The sequence below is a fragment of the Catharus ustulatus genome, chromosome 24 (assembly GCF_009819885.2).
Source record: "Catharus ustulatus isolate bCatUst1 chromosome 24, bCatUst1.pri.v2, whole genome shotgun sequence".
Taxonomy (NCBI): Eukaryota; Metazoa; Chordata; class Aves; order Passeriformes; family Turdidae; genus Catharus; species Catharus ustulatus.
In genome coordinates this window covers 4,054,743-4,081,973 of record NC_046244.1, presented here as the reverse complement: position 1 = coordinate 4,081,973, position 27,231 = coordinate 4,054,743, and the positions used below count along the sequence as shown (strand labels likewise).

The following is a 27,231-nucleotide window of genomic DNA, read 5'->3' as shown; positions in this document are numbered from 1 at the left end:
ATTATAAGCCGCACCTGATTATAAACTGCACTTCCGGGTTTCGGCAACTGTCTGGGGTTACAATACAGAGTGTGATAAAGGTATCTGTTCTATCACCATCTGTTCAGGGTGGGGGCAGTGATCCTGATCTCTGTGGGAGATATTCTGCTAATGGGCCATCCATTGAAACCAGGCAGGGCAGTGTTCTTTATCTTTTCACAACCCATCCTTCCTCCAGCCAGTCATTTTCTGCTCATGGCCATTGAGTCCCACTGTGGGACTGATAAAATTACTGCATCCCATTGGGAGTTGCTCCAGCCAGGGGGAAGAGCCCAACATTTCTTACCAAGATAAAAACAGAGGGTTTGGGACACTAAGGGAGCCCCTTTCTCCACTGGACTCCAGAGGAAAACCGGATTTCTCCACATCACCACTGGAGCTCCGGAGGGAAACTGCACCTTGTACAGGAGCACTGCTCCAACTGAGCCACATCTGTCACTGCAGGAGGATGCAGCCACCATGGGATGGGACTGCTGCCAACACCCTGCCTGACTGATGGGTGTCAGGTTGTACTCTGACTGTGTCAGGGTTTGGGGTTTGTTTCTTTGTAGTGCTGTATTTCTATTTAAATTTCCCTAGAAAAGAACTGTTATTCCTAATTCCCATATCTTTGCCTGGAAGCCCCTTGATTTCAAAATTATAATAATTTGGAGGGAGGGGGTTTACATTCTCCATTTCAAAGAGAAGATCCTGCCTTTCTCAGCAGACACCTGTCCTCCAAACTAAAACAGCAACTTTTTGTTCTTTGTCCATATATAAGCCACACCTGATTATAAGCTGCACTTCGGGTTCAGACCAAAATTTTAGTCAAAATGGTGCAGCTTATAATGGTGAAATTACTGCACATCACATTCCCCAGATCTGTCTCTATTTCCTCCACTGTTTATCTAACTTTAGACTGCTGTGGTCTATCCCAGCTCCAGCAAGAGTCCTGCTGGAGCTTTAGTGGGATTGTGCCAGACTCCAGAGCAGGTTTCACACCCAACCTGCTGCCAGCCCTCTGTGCTGGGCTCTGCACTCACCTTCCTGTGCTGCTCGTAGTTGCGGATGAAGTCCCGGAGCTGCTCCTCTCGGCTCTCCAGGGTGGCGTACAGCTGCTGCATCTGGCTCACCAGGTCTGTCTTCTCCCCCTTCAAGCGCTTGCGGTCGGCTTTCATGGCTGTGGGAGAGAGGATCACTGCAGCACAGGAGGCATGGCAGCCCCTTGACTCCATCTCCTTCATTTTTCAAGGACAAAGCACCAAAATTGCAGTCCTGGAGGCTGGGCTGGAGCAGGTGCCCAATCCATCCCCCTCAAAATTCCCATCACGTCACCACTGCGGCTCCTCATCCCTGTCCATCCTCCAAGGGGCAGCTCAGACCTTGGCAAGGGAGGTTTGGGAGCAAAAGGCAGCCTCAGCCTCAGGACCTGCAGGAAAACCTGTTGCTCCCTTTCCAGGATAAATAAACCACAGCCAGTTTATTTTTAGCAGTGAGGCGGATTCCAGAGCGCTCCCACGAGCCCTGAGTGTCCCCTTCCAGCTCAGTGATGCTGTGTCAGGATGAGGGATGGAGCAGAGGCACGTGGGGTGTGATGGGTGTTTCAGCAGCCCTGAGAGGAAACCAAAACCTTCATGTTTTCCCACCTCATTGCACCAGGGAGGGATGCTTGCTGACCCCTGACCCCAGGACAGTTGTGGAAGGCTGGAAATCAAAGGGGAATTACAGAAATCTCATGTGGACAAGGTGTGGACAAGGAGTTTCAGTCACTTCTGTACATCAGTGCTTTACCCAGCACTGAACCTGGTCCTTGGCAGTGCTGCAGAAGTGCCCTGTGGCTTCTTGCTCCAGATACATCCCACACCACCAAAACAATGCCCAGTTTAGCAATCAGATCACAAATATTTCATTATATATTCCTGCTTTTCCACCCTGAGCAAGTGCCACTAGTGCAGGGATGCAATGAATCACCCTCTGCCCCTCCAACTCTCCCTGCACTCATCACATTGAATCACTGAGTCTTGCAAGTTGTTGTTTGTATTATTAAAATAAATCCTAAATGCTCCCAAAGCTTTCCAGGAAAAAAACAACCTCAAAGCCACCAGGGGCTGCCAGAAGATGATGCAGCATCACGAGTGGGACCTGTGTCCATGCACACATCCAACCTTTCTCCACCAGATTACAGAAATCACGGCGGGTGTTTCACCCATGCTGTGTTTTCAACCCCCTGTAATGAGTCACTTCATCTGGGGACTTAAACTGCACTTAAAGTACCTTTGGGCTCCTCTCAACACGTGGGGATAATAAAGACAATGTAAGAAATATAAGGAAACCTTGACTGTGGCACTCTGAGAGGGGAATTAATTTCCATCACACACCTTTGGCACTCTTGGCTTTGAGCCTTTGCTTCACCCAGCACAGGGGAGCTCTGCTCCCACCCTCCTCTGGCTGGGAACCCTCAAAAGTCATTTCCACCTGCCTGTAAGCAGGGGGAGCATCATTATTTGATGTGCAGTGAAGCCCCCAGGCAGCCTCAGGCAGAACAACCTGATAGCAGGAATCACCCAGCCCTGCACATGTGCTGGAATAGACCCCAAAATCAGAGCAGCCCTCCCAGCCCCATCCAGCTCTGTGCAGCTCCCACATCCCAACCCAGCTTGTCACAGTCTTGAGAAGAGGTTTATTCAGGTATGAACTTCTGTGCACAGGTTTTACTCCACTTTTTTTACTGTTTCTTACCCTAAGTGTGGGCTGGGAAGATGACCAATCAATCAAGTGCTTGGAATGGAGCTGTAAGGAAAGGAGAGGGTTTGCAGATGGGGGAAAGAATCAGACTAAGTAGTGGAGGAAGAGGGAGATGCTTGGGACTATAGAGATTTTTATCTGTTAAAATCCAAGAGATGAAACTCTTTGGACCAACTATTCTGCCATTAAGTATTGGAGACAAATCAGAACAATGAAAGCCAGAAAATGAGGTAGGAAATGCTGCAAAAATTCCCAATGTCTTGTGACAAGGAGCTCTTGGGAGTCCTCCTCGCCCACTTCAATGAACATGACTCCTCCTGGGACAACTCAGCCTCTTCCGACACCAGAACTTCCCTTACTTTTTTCCCATCTTAGGAAATTACTACAGAAACCCTCCAACAACAATTACAACCACACCCATGGCTTTGAAAAAGCCCTTTCCCACTGCCTGTGTGTACTTAACCACCACCCTCCCCTGCCCAATTCCTTCACAGGAATTAAAAACTTGCTAAAAAAGAAAAATTCATGATAAGTTGACCAAACCATAATGGGGTGAGATCCAGACCCCATAGACACATATATATCCATATATGTAAAATTTCATTTCCTCAAGGATACTGAGAGGCTCTTATAAAAGTTTAAGTCACATTTGCCAATCTCTGAAGCTGGAGGCGACAAAAGAATCCTGATGAATTTAATTAAATAGTGAGTCTCCTATAGCATACAAACTCCTTTAATTAGTGGCAGTTCAAGGCCCTTAAAGATTTACAAAAAACACATAATCACTCACCAATTAAAAAAAAAGAAAATGCTCTGAAGTACTGTTAGAAGAAGGGTAACTATCTCCCAAGGTTGAGTACGTATTGATGTACTAATATTTACCAATTATGCCAGTGTATCAGTATTACAAGAAGATTATGAGGTTTGGGTATTGAAAGAGCAGATTTTTTCCTATTAACCCAACAGGACAATTTACCATTTGTTGCATTTCATATTTGAGAGATTTGCTGAAATTACCAGACTTTTTTTACTCCCCTCTATTACTCTCCTTCCTCCAAGAATGATTAGCTCCTAAGCTTAAAGAAGATTTATAAGTCATTTGAGAACTTCATTCCAAACCAAATTAATAGGAAATTAATTGAAAAAGGCAGGAGAAAAATAAAAAGTGAGGCAGAAGTGAGGTGTGAGGGCTGCCAGCAGCTCCTGGACCGAGCCCCACTTGCTGCAGCAGCTTAATTTGTCCTTAGCAAACAAGCCCAGCTAATTACTCGGTCGGGGAAAATGAGCCTTTGCAATCCATGGCCAGCCAAGGAGGGATAAAGCAGATTTTCCCTGGCTATCAGGGCCATCTGAGGAGCTGAAATGGCTTTTTCTTTAATCTGATGATCCAGGGCCAGGTTCCTGTATCCCAAACCCCCACAAGTATCCAAATAAACTCCCCCAGCCCATCGGGCTCTGGCCAAACCTCTGACCTCTTCATAAACCCAAGAAAAGAAGCAAGAAATCCTAAACCCAGACCATGAGTGGAAAGTACTTCTCCTACTTGCATTATTAATTTCTCCCTCCCCTCTGAAGCACGTGGCAGAGGGAGAGGGGGGACCCAGCAGCCCCCCTTGTACTCAGCAGCTCAGCACCAGCCTCGGCAGCAAGAAAAGGGGGAGATGGGTTGGCAGGAGCTGGGTGAACCCCCCCAGCTCTCAGCACCATCCCCACCTGCACCAGGTCACCCTGCTCTGCTGTTATTTGAGCTTCCAGCTCCTGCTGCCACTTGATCTGCCCCTTGGTCCTTTGGGAGAAGAATGATGGACACAGAGACGTAACAGGACCGGCGCGGTGCTGGGCTCCTCCTGCAGCCAAAACAATTAAAAATCCACCCCCTCAGAGCCTTTTATTCCCAGCTCTATGTGAGGAGCCAAAATTCAGTTCCTCCACTGAAGAGGTACAGCCTTGTCTGGGACAGCAGCAGGGCTGGAACCACCCAGCAATGGCACCACTGGAGGTGTCACCACCCCATGGCCCCAGGCTGATCTCACCATCCAACAGCTTCCAGCTGGGAATTAGCTCCTGTATCCTAAACCCAGGCATCACCCCCAGGGTGGGGGATGCTCTAAATACTGCCTTTCCTCTTTGAAATTAATAGTATCAGATTAAGGGGATATCAATTACAGAAGATCCTGATGTGGAAGGGACCCCCAAGGATCACTGTCATCCAGCCCCTGGCCCTATGAGGTGGAGGGTTCCACCATCCAGCCAAGGGTCCCTTGAGGACAGATGAGTAACAATTCATTTGACCACCTTGATAATGTGATATTAGATGAAAAAACCACTGTTTGAACCACAGAAGCAGCACCTCTGCCCAGTTTCACACTCCTGGGGTGAGGCAGCAATGCCCAGACACACACCAGGGCACTGGCAGAAGATGGACTTGGACTCCAAAGAGCAGCTTCCCATAACTCCCATCCACTTCCAAGTCCTTCTCTCACTCGACACAATGTGAATTTTCATGCTAGGAACAGAATCAAAGCTAACTTTATCATTCACTGAATCACAAATTTATTTTCTAGTGCAGGGAGGAGCATCCTCGGGGATGCTGGAACCCCAGCGATGCCCTGTGCACCAGGAATGTGCAAAGCCATCCTGTCCCATTAACATTTACTTAATTTCTCCTGTTCCTTCCTTGCAGCCATGAAATCCAATATTGTCACCATGACTAACCCATAAAATCAGGATTGCAGTGCTGCTCCTTGCTTTGCAATTAAAAAGGCACGTGTGACCCCTGGGGCAGCTGCCACCATCAGGAAGATCTTGATGTTGAAAACATCAATGTTCTGTGGGGTCAGGCAGAGCTAGCACTCACTCCTGGGTGTGTGGAGGTGCAGAGCAGCCAGGAAATGAGAGCCCAATGTCAAATTCCAGGAAGAAGTTAGGTGAGCCAATTCTCCTTGGGGAGTTTACCTGGTAACAGCCAAGGGCTTTCCAAACCTGACCCAGCAGTCAGCAAGGTGGTCAATGACTTCTGAATACTTCAGGTGGGTCTTCAAAGGAGAACAACAGATTTTCTGTAGAGATCCATGTCCTTACAGTGGGGATGGCTTCCTTGGCTGGCTCCATGGCTGGGACATCCATCAGTCAGGACACCCATCTATCTGCCAGGACACCCATCTTCTGGGACACCCATCTGCCAGGTCACACATCCTTCTGGGATATCCATCTGATGCAAGCCCCATCTTCTGAGTCATTCATCCACTGGGACACCCATCCACTCATGTTTTAGCTGCCCACTCCCTCACTGCAGCACTCCTCTCTGTAGGAGGCTTTCCCCAGCCCAAATATTATTCCCAGGGAGTCACAGCTTTGAGCTGAAGACAAGGGAAGGAGAAAACCAGGCTACAACTCATTTTTGGAGCAGAAGCAACCAACCATGAAGTTGGTTCATGCCTTTCCAAGCAGCAGGTAAAGCCAGCCTGAGGTTTCCACCCTGGCACTCAAAAAGGGACAGACACCAGGTTTGCTCTCCGTGTGATATTCCTGCAGGCAAGCTCCAGCATATTGGATAAACCCTCCCAGAAATGGGGTTCATGCCATTAGCCCACATGCTCATGGATGTCACCCAGCCAAGAGGCTCCTTGAGTCCCCAGGCACTTGGGCACAGTCCCTGCCCACAGCAGGACCAGCAGTAATAAAGCTGTCTGCAACTTCTCCCATCAGGGATTTCCACACCAGAAATCCAGACCACATCTACACCTTTCCAGCCAGGACAGGGGAAATAATAACTGCACTAATGCTGGAAGCACAGCTCAGAGTCCCAGCTGTGGCAGAAGAGGAGAGGGTGGTAGGATGTAGCACTATGGGGTTTTAACTGGATCTTAATGGATTAAAAGAAGTGCAAGAGATGGAATTAGCCCAGGAAAAAGTGGAATAAAGATGCACAAAGCACATGCTGACAGAAATAAAGAAACTGGTGGAGTTGCTCTGACCCTGTGCTGGGTCAGATCCCTGCTCTCCCCTCCACAGCAAGGACTTGTTAGCATGGCACAGGGAAGACACAGCACAGGCTTATCAGCTTTATCCCTGTGCCAAATGCTGTTGGGAAAGGTTGGAAATGCACCTCCAAAGGCAGACAATGAACCCACCCTCCATGGAAACCACCACAAACCAAACCCTGTGTGGTTGTGCAAAATAAAGGCTCTTCAAACCTGCTGGAGCCCCCAGAAGCAAACCCAACCAGAAAAACCCTCTCTGCTTCCCTCTGCAGCGTGGCCTGGCGAGCCAAGATCCATCTGAAGCAGCTGCACTGCACTCCCAGGCTCTGAGCCAGCCATGATGACAGCTTTCCATATAATTTATCTGCTAATGACATTCCACAGGACCCACCATGGATGGTGGGCTGCTGCAGGCACAGGGAGGCTGGATGAGGGGCAGCACTGTGAGGATGGGGGCTGGCTGCAGGAATGCAGGCTGTGAGCAGGAGCTGCTCTTGGGAGATGCTCTGGCTGCAGGACACACCTGACACAGATCCCTAAACCACAGGACAGCATGGCCAAGTCTCCCTGTGCTCCTGGCACAGCCTTGTCCTGCAGCTCCTTCCTACAGAGCCATGGCATTCCCAGTGTGTCCATCAGATCTGTCTCCCCTGGCACAACCAGTCACCAGACGCTGTTTTTCCTCCAATTTTGGCTACATTTCTCTCTGGACAATTTTTCATGGAAAGGAAAAAGGATTTTTTTCCCCTCCAGCTGCTGATCTCGTTTTCAAGTTATCCATCTCAGTCAGTGTTGCCAAGCCTGCTCTGCTGCCCAGAGCCTCCAGCCCAGACAACTTTCCCAAAACCACAAAAACTTCTCAATATTGCAGGACAGGGAAGGTGCATCAATTGAAAAAAGCTTCCTGCTCTGTGCCAATCCAAGTGCCAGCTGAGATTCTCTCTTCCTGGCCACCAAACCTGCAGAGAAGTCCTGGAAAACCAAGCTCTACTGGCAAGTAAAAGCCCAATAAAAGCCCAACATTATATTCCTTAAATACTCTCAATTTTCAAGCCAAACTCACTTTTTCTCTGGACTATCTCCACAGAAACACATACAACTCACTGCAGCTTCTGACATGACTTCTTACTCTTATTTTTTTGTAACTAGTATTATAATATTTCTGCTTTTCTGCGTTTTGCACTTATCAGCATTTCCTCCACATGGAGCAAACTTCCCTAATTGCAGTTTTTCTCCTCCAATTACAGTTCTATAAACCCAGAGCATTTCCTGCTGCCTGAGGCTGCACTGGTGCTGTGGGGGGAGGCAGGATTTTGGAGGCATTTTGGCTGTTGCTGATATACAGGGATGCTTTTGTACATCAGAGAGTGATAATAAAAAATTTCCTGAAGTCCTTTCACCAAATCCTGACTCAGCCCAATTCCCTGTGCCTCTGAGCATCTCAGCATCCTGGACAGGGGGAGATGTAGAAGCCCCACAGCTCCCCACGTGCTGCTCAACCTCTGAGCCTGAAAACTTCTGACAGCTTCTCCTCATAATCCGCAAACACGAGCTGACAAGTGCAAGTTACACTCGCTGTGCTGGGGATTTGAGATGATATTTAGAGCCACAGCACTGCCAGGGTTTGACGTGTGAGAGCCTTCCCTGCTCAGGATCATCCCCCAGCTCCAGCTAACAAACATCCTGCCTGCATTTACTGACAGCTTGCTTTTAGAGTGGAAAAGCTGCAAGGTTGTGTTTTGCTCCACACACCCCACTCCCGGGGCTTGCTGTGCTGGTGAGGAAGGGAGAGCACAGCCCTGAGTGCCACAAAAACCCCAAAGGCAAGGGAGGGAAGGAGGAGACCCTGCACTCACCTGGAGCTAACCCCAAGGGAAGCTGTGAGTGTCCTGGTGACTGCAGCTTCCCTCCTACAAGTCTGAGGGGCTCAAATCCAACCCAAACCCCATCACCAGCTGCATTTCAGCTGCTGCCTCAGCTCTGCTCCACAGCTGTGCAGGAATTCCTTTGCAGTGCTGCAATCAGCCCTCACATCCCATTTCCCAGCCCATTGCTGCACCCCAGTCCTTCCCAGCTCCACACCACACCTTACTGGGGCAGGAGCAGGGGGATCCTGGGGACAACAAACCCCCACCAGGAGCACCTGGGGAACGCACTCTGCAGAGTCCAATGAATAGCTCTTTCCTTCTCCTTTCCTTCTCTTTTCCTTTCCTTCTCCTTCTCTTTTTCTTTCCTTCTCCTTCTCCTTTCTTTTCTTTTCCTTTCCTTTCCCTTTCCTTCCCTTCCCCTTTCCTTTCATTTTTCCTTTCCTTTCCTTTTTCCTTTCCTTTTTCCTTTCCTTTCCCCTTTCCTTTCCTTTCCTTTCCTTTCCTTTCCTTTCCTTTCCTTTCCTTTCCTTTCCTTTCCTTTCCTTTCCTTTCCTTTCCTTTCCTTTCCTTTCCTTTCCTTTCCTTTCCTTTCCTTTCCTTTCCTTTCCTTTCCTTTCCTTTCCTTTCCTTTCCTTTCCTTTCCTTTCCTTTCCTTTCCTTTCCTTTCCTTTCCTTTCCTTTCCTTTCCTTTCCTTTCCTTTCCTTTCCTTTCCTTTCCTGCACTTGCCTTTCCTGCACTTGCCTTTCCTGCACTTGCCTTTCCTTTCCTTTCCTTTCCTTTCCTTTCCTTTCCTTTCCTTTCCTTTCCTTTCCTTTCCTTTCCTTTCCTTTCCTTTCCTTTCCTTTCCTGCACTTGCCTTTCCTTTCTCCTTTTTTCCTTTTTTCCCTTTCCCTTACCCTGCAGAGCCTCCTTGGCCCGTGCCAGCTCCTGCTCCTTCTGTGCCAGCTGCACCTTGAGCTCGGTGGCCGAGAGCACCTCCGGGGACTTGCTGCCGTGCGTCTCCTCCAGGTCCTTGGTCAGCATTTCCTTCATTTGCCGGAGCAGGTGGACCTCCTCCTGCAGCTGGGCCACCTCCTCCCGCAGCAGCGCTGGAGGAAGGACAGACACAATGTGAGGAAGTGAGCGCCGGCTCCCAGCCCCGCGTCCCTGCCGCAAACTCCAACGCCAACCCCGGGGAAATGCTGCTGGGGCAGCCCCTCCCTGCACAGCCCAAAACCTGCACCGATGCTGGGAAGGAGAAGGGTTTGGCAGGAAGGTGTCACAGATATGTATAGAATCTGAAGAAGGTCTAGAAATGATAACAGGTTTTGATATAGAGGAGAAGAAGTGCTGAGCCAGGCTTACTGGGTAACCAAGAATGCAAAGAGAAAGTGAGTTAAAGGGGACTTTTATGATGGATAAATCCACCTCAAACAGAAAATGTTTTTACCAAGCAAAAAGATTTTCACAAACAATCAAAAATGCCATGTTGCAAGTAAAAAAAAAATCTCAGAATTTTCCGCCGCATGAAAACTGAAAAAACAACTTCTAGCTTAAACCGTAAGACACTGACCTTTTGTGATTAGAAAATTGTAACATGAATATGGTAATGTTAGTAGTTGTAACAGACTATAGGTAATAGTAAAGGTATTGATTGGTTGTGTTGTATTAAAATGATCTACAATGAAAAGTGTATCATGTATTGTAACCAGAACTAAAAAAACTTCCAGCTGTGGCTGAAAAGGCTGCGGGCTGGGCTCCTGTCACCCACGACCCCTAAATTGCTGCATCATTTAAATACAATATACAGCATTTCAAAGAGCCCATCTGAAGTTCCCCATCCCTCATTTTTAAGCTCTGACACACCATGCTGGCAGTGGGGAAGGAAGAGGATGGATGTGATGGGAAGGAGGCGGGGAGCCTCCGCTGGGTGATGGTTTTTGCATTAAAAAATTAAAAATAGATGTTAATATGTAATAATAATAGTAAGAGGAAACCAAGAAGGACTTTCCTATTCAAACCACTCAGTGACTCCCACACGTCTCAGCTCTGCCTCCAGCCACCCACATGCTCAGGGCACACTCAGCAAACTGGGAGACTGGAAAAGGGAAGATGACACTTCCATCCACAGCCCCAAATCCTGAATTTTGCAGATTTACACCCAGTGACTGCTCACTCCTCCAAGCAGCAACACTGCAGGAGCATCCTCGCAGAACCCAGCTGGGTTTCCCCTCCACACCAGGCACTGGAGGAAAGCTCCAGCACCTCATTTCCTACAGCTGCACCCACAGTTTCATGTAATAAAGTGCTTTTCTGCTATTTCCACATTGCAACCATCATCCTCATCCTGCAAAACACTTTGGGGCTGTGCACATGCCACTGCAATCTGCCCTCTGAGTCTGGCTTTGCTTTCCCCCCCTTTAAGAAACAGGTGGAAAAAAGCCTTTTCACATCCCAAATTGGTTAATTGATTTCATAGACTCATTAAATGGTTTGGATTGGAAGGGACCTTAAAGACCATCCAGTCCCATCCTCTGCCATAGGCAGGGATAATTAACACCAGAACAGCTTGATCTAAGTCCAGCCTGGACTTGAACACTTCCAGGGATGGGACATCCACATCCTCTTGGGTTGGCATCATGGACACAGGGGAGAAAATACAATCCCATCAGCACACACGTCACATTTCCCAGAAAAACAAAACAGAAATTAAACCCAAACACCTCCTCTCTAAACCACCATGCCTGTGTCCTTTCCCCAGTGCAGCAGCGAGCCTGGAGGACCCCAACAGGACACAGAACAGGGATTTTTGCCCTTGTTCCTCCTCTGCATGTGCTTGGGCTGTTTCCTTTCCAGCAGAGCGAGGTGACGCCGGCGGCAGGACAGGGAGAGGCAGCTCCCCCCGGCAGCTGCGCCAGGAAGGCAGAAAATCTGCTGCACATACTTGAAATGCTTCCCCAATGAAAACTGGCAAGGCCCCATTCTGTAAATTATTTAGCAATAAAGTCACTAATGAGGAACAGTCGAGCTCCAGGCTGGGGGGTTTGGTGCAGCCCAAAGTGTTTTATTGAAATCCGTGCAAAAAGAAAGAACTGGAGGAGGCCAAGGCCAACAGGATCTTCCCCAGGGATGGGAGAAATGCAGTGTGTCCCCTCCAGCCTCTGGGAACCCTGAGAGGATGTGAAGGGCTCACACATGGTGGAGCATTTAGTGTGCAAAATACCCACAAAATATCCCTGGCTACAACAAATTGCTGCTTTTTTTCCCCCACTGATAACTCATTTTCACCTTTCCTTACATGCCACTTCACCAAGGGCTATTCCTGGGGAAAAAATTACCCAGCAGATGAGGATGGAGGCAGGGCAGCTTGCACAGGGGTGACTGATCCCCATGGATTCCTGCAAATTGCAGCATTTTGGTGGGAACCAAGAAAATCCCCACACAGCAGGAAGTGATATGGAAAAGGGAGAGGGGAGACAAGACCAAGGACACACAGCCCAGAAGGAATTCTGCAGCCAAGAATTCCAGAGGGCTCCTTGGGCTGTAATGCACTGCCCAGTGCAGCTCTCCAAAAATGCACTGATCCCCTCTGGTTACAATTAGAAACACTGAAAAAACTGAAAAGCATCTCTCCTCCAAAACAGGCAACAAGGGAATTCCATCCCCACTTAGTACCCAGCTCCTGATCCAGGCAGAAACTGCTGAAGGATTAAAATCAGAGATCTATGAGAAGCTACAGATGTAATCTGGAGAGAATCATGCAGCACCATGCTCTCCACGCTGCTGGCTGCAAGCCAAAGCCTATGGAGAACCTGAATTATTGATCAGACATATCCAAAAATCTTACTTTTTAGACATATAATTTGAGATAGACATATATATATATATGTAGAAAAAAGGATTATACTTTGCAATATATAGTTATATTTGCTACATATATATTATTATATATACGGCTAAGCCAAATCCAGTTTAAAAAAAAATATATATATCTATACATAAAATTGGAAAGCACAATCCATGCAGCCAGGGTTTGATAGGAAAATCCCTCTTTCCAACTCCTTCTCAGGGCTCCTGCCAATGTCATGGAATCACAAACTGGTTTGGGTTGGAAGGGAGCTTAAAGCTCATTTTGTTCCAGCTCATTTGGGCTGTAGTGGTGATTTAGAAATGTCAGGCCCTTGCAGTGATCCCCTTGAGGAGATGGGGTGGAGAGGGGGCTTGTTCAGAGCCACTGTGGTATCCAGGTGTTGGGCAGGACACTTTCCACTATCCCAGGATGTTCCAACCTGATCTTGGACACTTCCAGGTATGGGGGAGCCACAAATCCTCTGGGCACACACCTGTAATGACACTTGTGCACAGGATTTCTATCACTCCAATGCTTCCCCTGCTATTCTGCCCACCAAAACCACACCAACTTTCCTCCTCAAAACAATTCCCCCCCAGCATGGAGCATCTGCTCTCCATCACTCTCCTCCAAGTTTCCATCCCACCTTTCCAGCACCTCCTGCTCACAAGGGTCCTGTGGAGAAATCCCCATGTTAATGGCATACTTTGCATTAAGAGACTCAGCTAGAAAGAGAAATTTTAGCTTCATTTTAAAGCAGGGGGGAAGAAATCCCAGTTGCTCTGCCAAGTTTAAGCACCTAAATAAATGACCTGAAACATGCCATTTGCAGCTCTTAGTGATCCTTACAGAAAAGTTCCAATAGCTGAGAAAATGGGGTCAATTATTCAGGAACCTCATTTCAGCCTCTATTTCTTCCACTTACAGATGGCTGAGGGAGGATTTCCATGTGATTCCTGTGAGCTGGATGGAGCTGTGCCTCTGCTTGAAGCTGCACAGGAGTTTGAAGTGAGCATCAGCCCTCTCCAGCAGGGACCAGGGCTCAGTGCCCCTCACAAGGGACTCCAACATGATGCAAAAGCTATCAGAAGAGAATATTTTTAAAGGCTTTTTTTTGCAGTTCACCCTTGCAAGTGTCACTATGGGGTGCAAAGTTAAATCTGCCATTAGGAATCACCTCCTAAATGCAAGAACCTCAATGTAAAAAGCTTCCACAGCACTCCTCCCCCAATATTTTTCCCTCCTCTTTTTAATATTTTTTTTTTGTGGGGGGGAGGGAAATTGGGTGCCCTCTGTAACTCCTGACTACCCAGACAAGAATGAGGTATTGCCTTGCATGGACAAGCCCCATCACTCATCTCAGCCCCTTCCAAATCTGCTGCAAGTGAGCAGAGATGAAATTAATGCAATTCAAACATTTCCCAGAGCGACTAATGAAAACTACCATTCCCACTGAAATAATTGGCTGTTAATTATATTTTAGTTGATCACATTAAACTTCCATGACACTGCTGGATTCTGCATCCTTTATGCTTCAGCCACTGATGGGTGTTAACAGAAAACACCAAGGAGATTTCTTTTTTTTAATTGTGGTGAACACTTCCAGACAGCATTTGGGGCTGAAGTTTCCACTCCTGCTCCTGCAAATCCCATCTTGGACTGCTCTGGGCAGCAGACCAACTCTCCATGCAGCAGCAAAGCCTTTTTCTGGCCTTGGAACAGGCATCACTTTAAAGACATTCATTTAAAAGCCCTTTTTTCCATGTCACTCAGCTGACACGACTGCTGTACACGCATTTCTGCCTTTGCAGGGGACATATTAAAAATGGATGCAGAACAAACTGATGAGGCTCGTGTGGGTGAATCAGTATCTCAAGTGAAAGCTGCATTTTGTGCCGCTTTTGTGAGTTTGATGGTGAGATGGTTTTTGCTTTGCTGGGCACAAGTCAAGGGTGTTTTTTTATCCAGAACATCAGCAGGATAAATATACATGTACACACACCTCTGTCCTAGGATGAGAAATGCAAAGGTCATAAAGAAGCTTATCAGAAAAAAATAAAGGTTCAAGACTCAGGGATGAGCTGAGTTTGTATTTTAAAGAGCATCTCACTGCCTCTGATTTTTAAGGAGCTTCTCAGCTTGGGACCTTGCTCTTGCAAAGGTGCAGAAAGCTAGAGAGGGGTTGCTGACAAGTGACAGGACAAGGGGGAATGGCTTCCCACTGACAGAGGGCACAGTTAGATAGGATATTAGGATGAAATTCTTCCCTGTGAGGGTGGGGAGGCCCTGGCACAGGGTGCCCAGAGAATCTGTGGCTGTTCCATCCCTGGAAGTGCTCCAGGCCAGGTTGGACAGGGCTTGGAGAATCCTGGGACAGTGGAAGGTGTCCCTGCCATGGCAGGGGGTGGGATGAGATGGGCTGTAAGGTCCCTCCAACCCAAACCATTTATAGGAGGACCCAGCTACTGCCACTGCCCAGGACTTGCTGGGGCAAAGCCAACACATCCAACCCCTCCCTCCAACACCTGGGCACCAGGATGGAGTCACAGTGGCTCAAAACAAGCCCCCTCTCCACCCCACAGCATCATCACCTCAAGGGGATCAGTGACATTTGTAAATCACCAACAGAGCCCAGTCCTGCTGTGCACATCCCTCAGCACAGAGTCTCTGTGGCACTCCATGAACTCAGAGGAGCTTTGGCCACCCAGTGCTCCCTCCCGGCTGTGTACCAGGGCACCCAGCACAGTCTCCTGGATTAATGAAGTCAATTTTGGCTTTGCATAAATAAATAAAATAAACTTTAATTTCCAACCTATGCTGCTGCTGCAATGATTCGAGTGAGCTGTCACACCTGGCCACAGACAATCCGTAATAACTGCAGGGAACAGCGTTCACCCAGCGAGAGCAAACCTTGCAAACACCACTTGTGAGCATTTCCTGAGTTAGACACCAGCCTGGCCTCAGTGTGCCCACACGGTCAGAGCCGGGACAGATCCCTCAGACCCGGGACAGATCCCCCAGCCACACACACTGAGCCATGCCCCATCACCCAGCTGGGGCAGGAGGTGCAGACACCCCCTGCCTGCCAGGTTACCCCCACCCCAAAAATAGGATTATTCCACCACGCAGCCTGCCCTGGCCACACGCTGTGTCTCGCAGGGGGTGTAAGCAAACACAGCCTGACCTAAACCCCAGAGCACCCGGCAGGAGGGCCAGCAGAGGGGCTTGGTGGCCACACGGCTTGGTGGCCAGGCTGGGGGCTCTGCCAGGAGCACTCCCGGCTCGCTTCAAGTTCTCCGGGACACAAGACGGACGACGGGGCACCGAGCCCCTCTGCCCGGCCCTGGGCGAGGGGACAGCACGGCCACCACCGCCACCCTCCCCGCGGCCCCGGCGGCTCCCGGCGTTGTTTTGTTTCTCCCAGGAGGAAGCGAGCTCCGAGCACAAAGCCAGCGAGGGGAAGCCGTGCACGCCGGGCCGGCCCCGCTCCCGGGGACCCTCCGGGACCCCCCCTTACCTGCGTGGGCTGAGCGGGGGCACAGCGCCCGGGCCGCCGCACAATGGGCCGGGCGCGGAGCGGGGCGGCCGCGCGTCCCCGCCTCGCCCTCCTCCTGCTCTGGCTCCATGGCGGGCCCGGCCGTGCCCGGGGGCGAGCAGGGCTCCCGGCGGGGCGGTGCTGGCCGGCAGCGCGGAAATGCGGCCAGCGCTACCTGCGCCGGCACCGGGAGCTCCCGCCGGCCTGGCCTGATGTCACCCGGAGGAGTGGCCGTGCCCTGCCCCGCACTGCCCGCACCGCCGCTCTCCCGGAGCCCCGCGCAGGAACCCGCGGCCGGCCGGCGGCGGAAATGATTCCCGGCTGGAATCACCCATCGCTGCCACCCACCGAGCGGCCGCGGCCACGGCCCGGCCATCCCGGGCCAGCGCCGGCAGCGCGGGGACAAACCGGGGCACGGGGGGCGAGGGAGCGCCGGAGACAAACCGGGGCGGGGCGGGGGGAGGCAGCCCCAAACCGGGGCAGGAGGTGCCGAGGGAGCCCCAAACCGGGGCTGGGGGTGCCGAGGCAGCCCCGGTGCCAGGCTCGGGTCAGCTCGTCCCCGCTAGGCAAACACACAGTTTTTTTTTTTTCTCGCGATGCAGTTCTTACTTATTTTATATAGGATGGTGTGAGCAGAGACAAAGCAAAACCGGTTGAGAACGCAGAGACCACCTGACTTTCTGTGATAAAAGCCACATAAAATACACCAGAACAACCAAACTCTCTGAAACCCAGCACGCTGGTATAGCTTTTCTATGGAATCATGAAGGTTGGAAAAGACTTCCAAGATCAAGTCCAACTTTTAAGCAAAAAGCACCATGGCCACTAAACCGTATGTCACAGTGTCACATCTGGTTGTTTTTTGAACACTTCTAGGGATGACAGTTCTACCACTTCCCCTGAGGAACCTGTTCCAGTGCTCAACCACTCCTTCAGTGAGGAAATTTTTCATAACACGAATATTTTTGTTCCCTGTGGTCCACGGTGCACTATTAGCTCCCCTCACCCTGCTGCCTGGGCTGCCTGTTTCCAAGCTCCCACAGCAGACCCGCTTTATGAATTTTTTCATCTGCCAAAGTGATGAAGAACTGGGCAGGAGCCCCTTGTGTTTATGAATTTCTGCCTGTCTACAGTGCTAACTTCACTAGCTGAGCCCTGCTGCTGGCTCGGGGATGCTCTGGAGGCAGCCCCAGCACATTGCAATCACACACCTCTTGCTCTGCCCAGGAAGGCAGCGCTTGCACAAAGCTCATAAAACACAGCTCAAGACAAAAAAAAAAAAAGAAAAAAAAAATCATAATATTCCTCTTTACAACAGCCACCGTGAAGCCAGCTCCCCCACCCTACAGCAGCAGCATCTCAGGCATGGGGAAACTGAGGCACACCCCGTGTCCACGGGCTTTGACATTTTGGGGAAGTGGGTGACAATGCAGCTACGGGAGGAGTGAGCTGTCCTGGCTCGGAAGGAATGCACCCATGGCCACCCGAGTCAATAAACCATGTTGTCACCCATCCCGTGACCCTGCTGGGTCCCAGAGCGCTGGGCTGGCGGGCATTGCCCCTTCCCTACCCCGCTGCTCCCTCGCCAGCCCCTCGGGAAGGGGAAGGGAAGGAGGCGATTCTGTTGTGCAACAAGCGCTGGTTCCCATTGCAGCAAACAGTGCGTGCGAGGGCCGGCAGCGCCGGGCACGGCTCCCCAGGCGTGCGCTGCCATCACCCACCTGAGCTCCGGGAATCCCAGCACAGCTCTGCGGCACCTCCCATGCCCTGCTTGCACAACTCCTCTCCGCGGGGATCAAGTCGGAGCGCGCCCGGTGCCGACTCAGCTGCAGCGCGGCCGGAGCCTCCCGGGCTGGCCGGGATCTCGGGGTTAAACTGCTGTGCACGCAATGCCCGAGCAAAGGTGGCCCTGTGACCTGCCACGGCACCGTGCTGACAGCACAGCCCCGCACCGAGCGGCTCCTCACGTCACAGGCATTGCACAAGCACGGAGCTCCCCTGCGAGCCTCCTCCCTGGCACGGGAGCGCTGGGCTGGCTCGGTCCTGCCTTGTGCTGACTAATGGTGGCCCGGCAGCGTTAGTCACAGCACGGCTCCGTGCTCAGACACTGCAGCTCGGCTGCTCTTTGACCCAGCGATGGACCCGCCAGATTCCCCTGCCCCTTCCTTTAATCCCTTTGGCGCTGCTGGAGTGACAGACTGCTCATTGTCTCAGCTGGGTTTGTGTGGTGCCACTGGGCTCCCCTCGGAGTCACCCCTCTGCTGTGGTTAAACTGGGCTTGGGTGCTGGGCTCCTCTCCTTGCTCTGGATCAAGCCATTGCTGTGTGGCCAGTGGTGCTCCCTGTCCTTAGCCAGGCAGGAGCTGAGGCCGGGGAGTTTTCTGTCCCTGAGTCACTCCCTGTGGATTCTGGCTGCTGCTGGTGCTGGGAAAGGGACAAGTGCTGCTGTCAGTGCAGATGGGTCTGGCCCTTTTGTTCCAATTGGCCTCCTTCAGCCCTCCCTAGCCAAAACCCTTCTCCAGGGGCAGGAGACCCTTCCCACCCAAGCCTGGCTCTGAAGGTCTCTGCAGGCTGACCCAAACCTGACAACCCCCACCAGGGGACAAACCTGCATCGTGTGTCCCATCTCCAGCTTCCTGGGCTTGGAGGTCTCACCAGGATAATGGTTCTGAAGCAAGCCAACTACAGGTGGTCACCACCAAAAATTGTCCCAACTCTGCCAGAAAGCCCAGCCATCACCCCCAAGGGCAGGGCCCACCAGAGACTGGCAACTGAGAGTCAAGTTGGGGTCAAAACATTGTCCAGCTCTGGCACAGGCTGCCCAGGGCGCTGGTGGAGTCCCTACCCCTGGAAGGATTTAACAGATGTGGCACTGGGGGACATGGGTTAGTGGTGGCCTTGGCAGTGTTGGTTGGACAGGATGATCTTGCAATCTTGATGATCTTACGATTCTGTGAAAAGGCAACTCAGCTTCAGCACTGCTGCTCCAAAGGGAACAGCTTTCCCTCCCTACAACATGGAATAGGAGCTGGTGGCTGATCAAATGCAGCTTGAGCATATGGCTGGTGCTGTGTGTCACTGCCCTGGAGGCAGCAGCACCTGCAGCCACTGCTGTGCATCCTCAGCCCTGCCTGAAGAATCTCTGCTCAAGGCCAGTGATGCATCCATGAACCTCCAGACAGGAGCTGGCCCTCAGAGCCACAGCTCCTTAAAAACCACCAGCACAGACAAATCTGGAGACCTCATACAAGGTCTCCTGCTTCAAAATGCCACTCCAAAAACAACTGGAGACCTCATACAAGGTCTCCTGCTTCAAAATGCCACCTCCAGAAAAATCTGGAGACCTCATACAATGTCTCCTGCTTCAAAATGCCGCCTGCTTCCAGGAAAACTTCCTGAAACTTCTCTCCCATGGCCATGGAAAGCCCCCTCACCATCCCCGTCTTTCACGAAATAAAGATTACAGAGTGAGGACATGTTTTAAAACAGAGCTGATTTCTTCTTCCCCCTGGTTTCTCTTTCAAGGAAAAACTTCTCTTCAGAAATGACAGATTTTTGTCAAACATTTCACTCATGACAAATTGGCATTGTCATTGAGGAGAGCACTTGGCTGGGAATTTCGGAGGCGCTTCGGGAACTTCCATCTGCTTTTACTGAGTTAAAATCCGACGGTGGTGAGGTTGGAGAAGGTAACATGTGAGGCAGGGATTAATTAAACATCGATCTGGCTCCAAAACCAGAGGTGGTGAGAGTCATTTTCATTGAGGAACTTGGCACTGCTTAGCACCTCCTCCTCCTCCAGTGCTGCCAGAGTATTTTAAGCTCCTGAAAAATCACACGTGTATCACCAAGAGTTTTTGCAGTTATTAATGAAAGCCTCAGTAGAGAGAATTTTTTTTTTTTTGTTAGCTCCCCACCCAGGCCATACACAGCAACTTTCCCCTTCTTTAAAACAGCACTGCAAAAGATGTTTAAAGAGGCAAAGAAGCCTCTTGGCTTTTTTTTGGAGAAAGGGCAAATGTCATGTTGGTTCCAATCTCATTTGGGACAACTTCCTGACCTCATCACAGTTATTTCTATTGTATTTTTTAATTTTATCACGAGGATTACAGTTATCATCACAGACATTTTATGCCTAACTTCTGGGCTCTTTACAATACTTTCATCCAAATGCTAAAAGGCTGTAATGAGACTACGAAAATGGCCTGCAAATATAAATGACACAGATCAGAATAGGGAGAAATTGGTTAAAAAGGAAAACAAATAGAAATAATCCATCCAAATTTGCATTCAAAGGCAGTAACTGGGGAAAATGGATGTGTTATGGAGAGGGAGGTTTCACCTGGCACCTGAACCCAACAGAACCTGCTGCGCTTCTGCAACATCTGGATGCAGCTGCAAATGTCACTGACCCCTCCCTGCCCTCCCCAGCTTTGTCAGCACTAATGAGGTGAGGGATGGCACAGACAGCTGCACGTTTGTGGCCGTGGAGGGCCAGGGTGGGCATCGATCAGCAAAACGTGAGTTCCCCGAGAGCTCTGAACCGCTGAACCCCACCAGAATCAATATTTTCCTTTTTAAAACAATGCTGGGGGGAAAAGCACATCTCATATAGATTCAGTGTTATTCTGGGTTTTCCATTATTCATTGAACCTCATCCCATGTCATGCTGCAGTGAATATATTACCATATATGATGATACAGAAATTACACGACTCCTGCAAATACCCGATAAAGTGTCAGGCTGGGCTGCTAAAGGAGCTGCAATCACTCATTAGCAACGTGTAATTACACTGCCACACGTTGGGGCTGTGCCTGTGCCACCAGTCACTGCACAGGGAAATAGAAGGAAAAAAAATAGTAGTAGTAGTAATAATAATAATAATAATAATAATAATAATAATAATAATAATAATAATAATGAGATAATAATAAATCAGGCAACATCAAACCCCAGAGCTCTGTGGTGGGTCTCAAACTTCAGGGAACATTTTCTTCTTGAAGCCTTATCTCCCCCACAGCACATGCAGGAATGTCCCTGCAAGGCCACCAAGGGCCAGCACATCCCCAGAGCCTCCCAGCTCAGCCCACCCCAGCAGGGATCGTGGGGGGAACTGGAGGGAGCAGGCTGCATGCAGAGAAGTATCAGGGGAAATGGGAAGTCTGTTGGGAAAAGTTACTGATTTATCCCTGTGTATAAATGTGCTGCTGCTTCTAAAAATGGCTTTGCAGCCTCAGTGCCACCTGTGATTGGGATGGGGCTGAAGGTGGGCAGCTCCACTCTGATATTGGCCACTATATTTATACCCAGGTATTATTGCCTTTTTAAATTATTTTTTTAAGCTGCCCTGGAGCTTCCACAGAGTTTCTAATGCTCTGTGTTCATCAACCACTTCACCTACACACACACATATATAAATGTATGTATATTAGGGAATTCAGTATAGCAAAGAGGTTTTTATGACACCTATGACACCCACACAAACTGCTGCATTCATCAACACAACCAAAACTTACCCAAACCCCATTTCTTTACAGCCCAAACCTGCCCCTCACCAGGCACAAGGCTTGTTCATGTGCACAGACTCCAAGTGATGCTACAGCACAATTTTTGGTTGCTTGCAGGAATTGCAAAGACAAAAACAAAGTGGGAATAAAGACTGGCTGGGATTTGTGAGACAGGTTGGGAAAGCCCAAGGGGCTGCATGGATCAATGACCCCTGAACCTGGACATATCCTGTTCCCCACCTGTCACTGTGTGTATCAACAGAATATTTATAAATCAATTGAAAGCAATTAATCAGCTAAAGAAAGATAAGGGATAATGAAGAAAAGAGATTAGCTGGCGATGCACAAACAGGGCTCCTCCAGGGAGGAACTGCTGTGGTTGGAAGCCTCCTCTGCAAAGCCTATTAGCTCCACTTAAAAAAGAAATTTAAAAGAGGCAACCTGAATAATTAAAAGGAAGAGTTAATGGTTCATGCCAACAGCTTCTAAAACCTGCAGCAGCCGTGTTTGTTAACCAAGGGGACCTGCAGACAAACCACTGCTGCAGCTGCAGCCCCATCCCTGCATGGAGCCAAACATTCCTGCATCCCCTGCACGATGGAGCAGGCAGGATCACCTGGACACTGTGAGCCAGAGAGGATCACCTGAGCACTGTGAGCCAGGGAATGATCATTTGGACACTGATCCAGGGAGGATCACCTGGACACTGTGAGCCAGAGAGGATTATCTGGACACTGAGCCAGACAAGGATCACCTGGACACTGTGAGCCAGGGAATGATCACCTGGACTCTGTGAGCCAGAGAGGATCACCTGGACACTGTGAGCCAGGGAAGGATCACCTGAGCACTGTGAGCTGCAAGGGGACACCACACTGCTGGGCTCACTTAAGTGACCAACTCTTAGAGCTGAGTTATAAACAATAACAGAGAAATGACTCCAGGGTATGAGGAGAAGCCTCCACGATGTAAATCCTGATATTAACCACCCAGTGTATCCCCTGGGAGCTTTCCAATCACCAACTCACTCCTTGTTGGCTAAGCCAGGACTAAATATATAGCTGGGTTGGTTGCCAACTGAAAAATTAACCTCTGGGCAGGGCAGTCACCATTCCTGCCTTTTTCTGTATGTTTTCCTACTGATTTTTGACCCCAATCCTTCCACACCAAACTCTGGGGAGGGGCAGCTCAGGGCAGGACCAGCAGCATTTTCCTTGGCTGTATTGCTGCTAATTATCATTTATTTCACACCCAGAAGATGCCAGCACCAGGGCTGGGCTTAATCCAGTCTGCAGGACCAGCCCCACCACGATGGTGCCACTAAGAACTGGGTGCTTTTGGCCAAAAAACTTTCTGAACCTCCCACTTCATTTTTGAGGAGAACCCAAAAAAGCCCCATCCCCAGCTGTGCCCTGCATCCTGGGGATGTTTGTGAGGAGCTTTCCCAAATTTGTGGGGAAGTTGGCAGCCTCCTCCAGTGCAGGGATCCCACCTGAGAGCTGGCAGTAGGTGGGCATCTTAATCAGGAAGACCCACCCATTTAGAGGACTGAAAAGCAGCATTTCAGTGCAATACTTGCCTTTTTCAAGTGATATTCAACAAAATTGCCAGGTCAGGGCTGGAGCTGATGGGTTTTTTTCAGAGGAGGAGGGTAAACATCTCCCCACCTTCCTCACCAACCTGCAAGGCAGCAATTTAACCTTCAAGGTAGAACTCACATTCATTTAGTAGCAGCCCTTATCTACAGTCTAGGGCCAGAATAATTCCACTGGGAACAATATATAATAGATAAAAATAACTGCAGTGCAGCACAGACAGGGATGGCACGAGCAGCTTCCTCCCTGCCCATCGATTTCATGGCAGCTGATGGGCTGGCAGCAGGAAAACGACCCAAATTCTGATGCTTAGGAGGCTAATGTTGATTTAACAGGATAATGCTGGCCTTGGCAGGTGTGAATCCACAGGCTGAGCCCACGTCAGGCTCTCCAGACACATCCTGCTCCCCCTCCACAACCCTTCACCCTGGAGACCCAGAATCCTGTTTCAAAAACCTTATATTTCCCCTCTTATTTTCAATATTTTTTTTAAAAATAAATGAAATAAACTTGAAGTTTTTTCAGGTGCCTAATAGAGACAATGTTTTACTTACCAATTTTGCACCACTTACTGCACTTCTAATCTATGCTTATTAAAACTTTTCACTGCAAAGTTTGTTCTACCCTGCCAGGATGTTCAGAACAAAAACTGAACACCTGGAGATTTTAAACCATTTTTTCCCCACCAAAGTCTTACTACTACACTAAATATCACAGCACACCTGACTGTGATGAAACAAATACACCCATGCCATAAAATCAGAATGGTTTGGGTTGGAAGGGACCTTAAAGTTCATCCCATTCCACCATCCTTCCACTATCCCACTATCCCAGGCTGCTCCAAGCCCCATTCAACCTGGCCTTGGATCAGGAATTCACAGCCTCTCTGGGCAAAAAACCCAAACTGGCCCCAAATCAGTACTGGAAATGAACTTTTTCAGTCTGAAAATGAGGAGGCAAATGCCAACCAGCACCAAAATGTGTTTGTTTTTCTGAAATACCCACAGTGTTACTGGATGGGAGTGAGGCAATGGGTGGTGTAATGCTGCCCCATCTATTTTACACACATTCCCAAAGGCAGGAAAAGCCATTTAAAGCTGGGAGGGCTGCACTGGGTGCCTGCCTGGAATGAAACACCACGCTAGGTAGCAAAGTTAATAAAAGTGACAGCCTTTTATTCATCTGGGCTTGTGCTGCAGTGCTTGGAGGCAGCAGGGAGCTGCTCTCATGGAGTTATCAGGGCACTGCACCAGGCAAACCTGGGGCTGGGAGAATAGAATGAAATTGAAATTTTAAATAAAATAAAATAAATAAAATAAAACCAAAGGGGGCAGCAGAAGGCACAGGAGCTGGATGTCAAAGCCAGCAGCACAAGCCCAAGTTCTGGCAGCAGCAGGGTGGGATTGGATCCCTGTGGAATGACTCTTGTTAGGGTGGAAAAACACATCCCAGAGAAGGTGTGAGGACTGAGAAAAAAAAAAAAGAAAAAAAAAAGAAAAAGTATTTTATTTCCATCCAGATGAAGCAGTGATGCCTCCTGGGGGAAGCCCCTCTCTGCAGTGCTCTGCATGGAGAGCCCAGGGAAGTTGAGTGCAGCAATTCCTGCAGCAGCAAAGCACCAGGTGAGGGAGCAGGGAGCAGGTGAGAACATCAAGCTCCAGGAAAACATGATCCCCATGACCCCAGCTGCTGCCTCGTGGCTGGAAATAGGTGGTGGAATGATCAATCTGATTTTTAAACTGCACTAAATGGCTTCCCAAGCTCCCCAGGAAATACTCAGGGTACAAACCCTTCCATGCCCTGTTTCACTTGGTCATAGAATCCCAGAGTGGTTTGGGCTGGAAGAGACCTAAAAGCTCATCCAGTGCCACCCCTGCCATGGCAGGGACACTTCCACTGTCCCAGCTGCTCCCAGCCCTGCTCAGCCTGGCCCTGGACACTGCCAGGGATCCAGGGGCACCCACAGCTGCTCTGGGCACCCTGCAAAGTTCCTGCCACTCTTGCATGGGGCAGCAGCCAGGGCACAGTGACACTGCTGTGACATTCCTGAGATCATCCAGGGATAAACACGGGGCAGCAGGGAAGGGAGCTGGGACAGGAGTAAAGAGGAAGAGAAAAAAAAGAGTTTCCTGGAGCAAGACATGCAACAACAGCAGCTGCTGGTTTTCATCACTTCATCACAAATCTCACAGTAAAGATTGCATCTGGATTCTTCTTTTCTTTCTTCTCTTCCCATACCCTTTTTTTTTAAACTTAGACTCATAAAAATCTCATAAATAAATTTCCATGACCAGTATAGAAAACTCTTGCATTTTCCCCCATGTGCTGCACAAGGCTCAGCAAGCAAAGCTGACAGCAGGAACCCTGATCCCTTCCACATGCACTTCATAACCCAAACCATGATTTTCAAACAGCCAGAGCTAGAAAATGAAAATAAGCAATATATGATCCTAAGAGACAGGTACCCCAGAAGAAATTGTATTAACTCAAAGCTAAATATGATCAAGAGTCATAATTCCAATATGGGTTTTCAGTGTGGTACTTGAGGAAGACAAAAAAGATGTTATTTCCTGCTATTTATTCACATAAAGGTTCAGAAATCATCCACCTTTTTACACTGCCCTCACAGGACCTCTCCCAAGCTGTGCCCAGCACTGGGCATTCTCCCAGAGAAAACATTGCTGTACTGAAAAAATGAGGCCAATAATAACAAAAAAATACCCAAAGCAACGGGGGGATTTGGAGGAGATAAAAAAAGCCACAGGCAAATGCAATTCTTTCTACTTGGTGCAAGCACCAGTGTGTGGGAGCAGGATGGGAGAAGGGGCACCCAAATGACTCCAGGATTAGTTTTATAACTGGGAAAATTAAAGAAATAACTGATCATTCACACACCAGACACCCCACACGCTGCTGAGCACACCCAAAAGGTTTCAAAGACTCAAAATTCTTCAAAACTCTTTTTTTACTTGGTAAAACAGGGATTAAAAAAAAAATAAAAATAAATCTAGGCTGTTTTGTGCTGGGACAGGATGCTGGCCAATTCCCTCTCTCAAGGGCTGCCTGTGAAATCACAAGAAAAAAGATCTAAAATTCAGGCTGGGTGAAAGGGTCTCCATTTCAATATTTCTAAATATAAAAGTCTCAACAATGCCTTAAATAATTCAGGAGCTTTAGGAGAGGCACAGCACAGCCCCAAGTTGAGCCCCTTTGGGTAACTGCTCTTTTCAGCAACTTCCCCCCAGCTATGCCACAAAAATGATGGAAAAAAATCCCTTTATTTTCTTAAGGGAGATTCACCCCAGCACCACAGTCCCCACAGGAGCACAAATATTTGATGCAATCGGAAAGAAAACAAAACCGTCCCGAAATGACAACTGAGAGGGAAACAATCTGGGAAGTTTTAACCTTCAAAATCTGTCTCTTAATTCTGGTTGTGATTTCTGCAGGCGAGGGAGGAGGAAAAAGCACAGCCCTGCCTTACAAAGGCAACTTGAAATGGGATTTTAAGAGAACATGACTAGGCCAGAGTTAATGCTATTAAAATTCAAAGTGCAAAGGCAGCCGATAATCCCGGCCGGTTCCTGGGACAAGAATCCGATCGTGCAACACACAGAGATTTGGTGCTGCTGGCTGCTATTGATTTCCTTTTATTGGAATGAAAAAAAAAAAAAAAAAAAACAACAACAGGGAGAAGGATCAGCAAGAAAACCCAAAGCTCTTGGGCAGCCCAGCTCGCTTCCAGCACCGCGGCTCAGCGAGCGGAAAGGAAACCGCTGGCAAGCTGAACTCAAAAACGTAGGAAAAACAGAGATTTGGAAATAAAATCATCCCCTGGGCTGTCAGACCTGCCCAGGCGTGGATGTGTCTGCTGGGAGAGCTGTGGAGCAGCAGCACAGCACAGCCTGGAGCAGGGCACAGGAGGTGATGCAGCTGCAGAACAGCCCCAGAGCATCCACGGCAAGACACGGCCCATCAACACAAAATCTTCCCTGGGAGCTGCAGCACTGCCCTGGGAGCTCTGGACACCTCAAACCCCAAACTGGATCATGATCCTGTGCACCTTCATTTCCTGCACGCTTCAACCTGGCTCTGCATCTGCAGGAGCCACTGAGGGACCACTTAGGAGGAGACAAGTGGAAATGCAGTCACT

The 27,231-nt window shown here is 49.3% G+C and overlaps 1 protein-coding gene across 3 annotated transcripts in view; it reads right to left on the bottom strand.

Annotated features, from left to right (window-relative positions):
* Positions 1–27,231, bottom strand: part of LOC117006774 (kazrin) — a 213,560-nt gene that overhangs the window by 4,010 nt on the left and 182,319 nt on the right. For all 3 annotated transcript variants that reach the window (XM_033079366.1, XM_033079368.1, XM_033079367.2), the window contains 2 exons: positions 9,512–9,703; positions 1,062–1,198 (listed from right to left, as the gene is read on the bottom strand). In XM_033079366.1, coding sequence (XP_032935257.1) covers positions 1,062–1,198; positions 9,512–9,703 — 329 coding nt within the window. The remainder of the gene's footprint in view (positions 1–1,061; positions 1,199–9,511; positions 9,704–27,231) is intronic.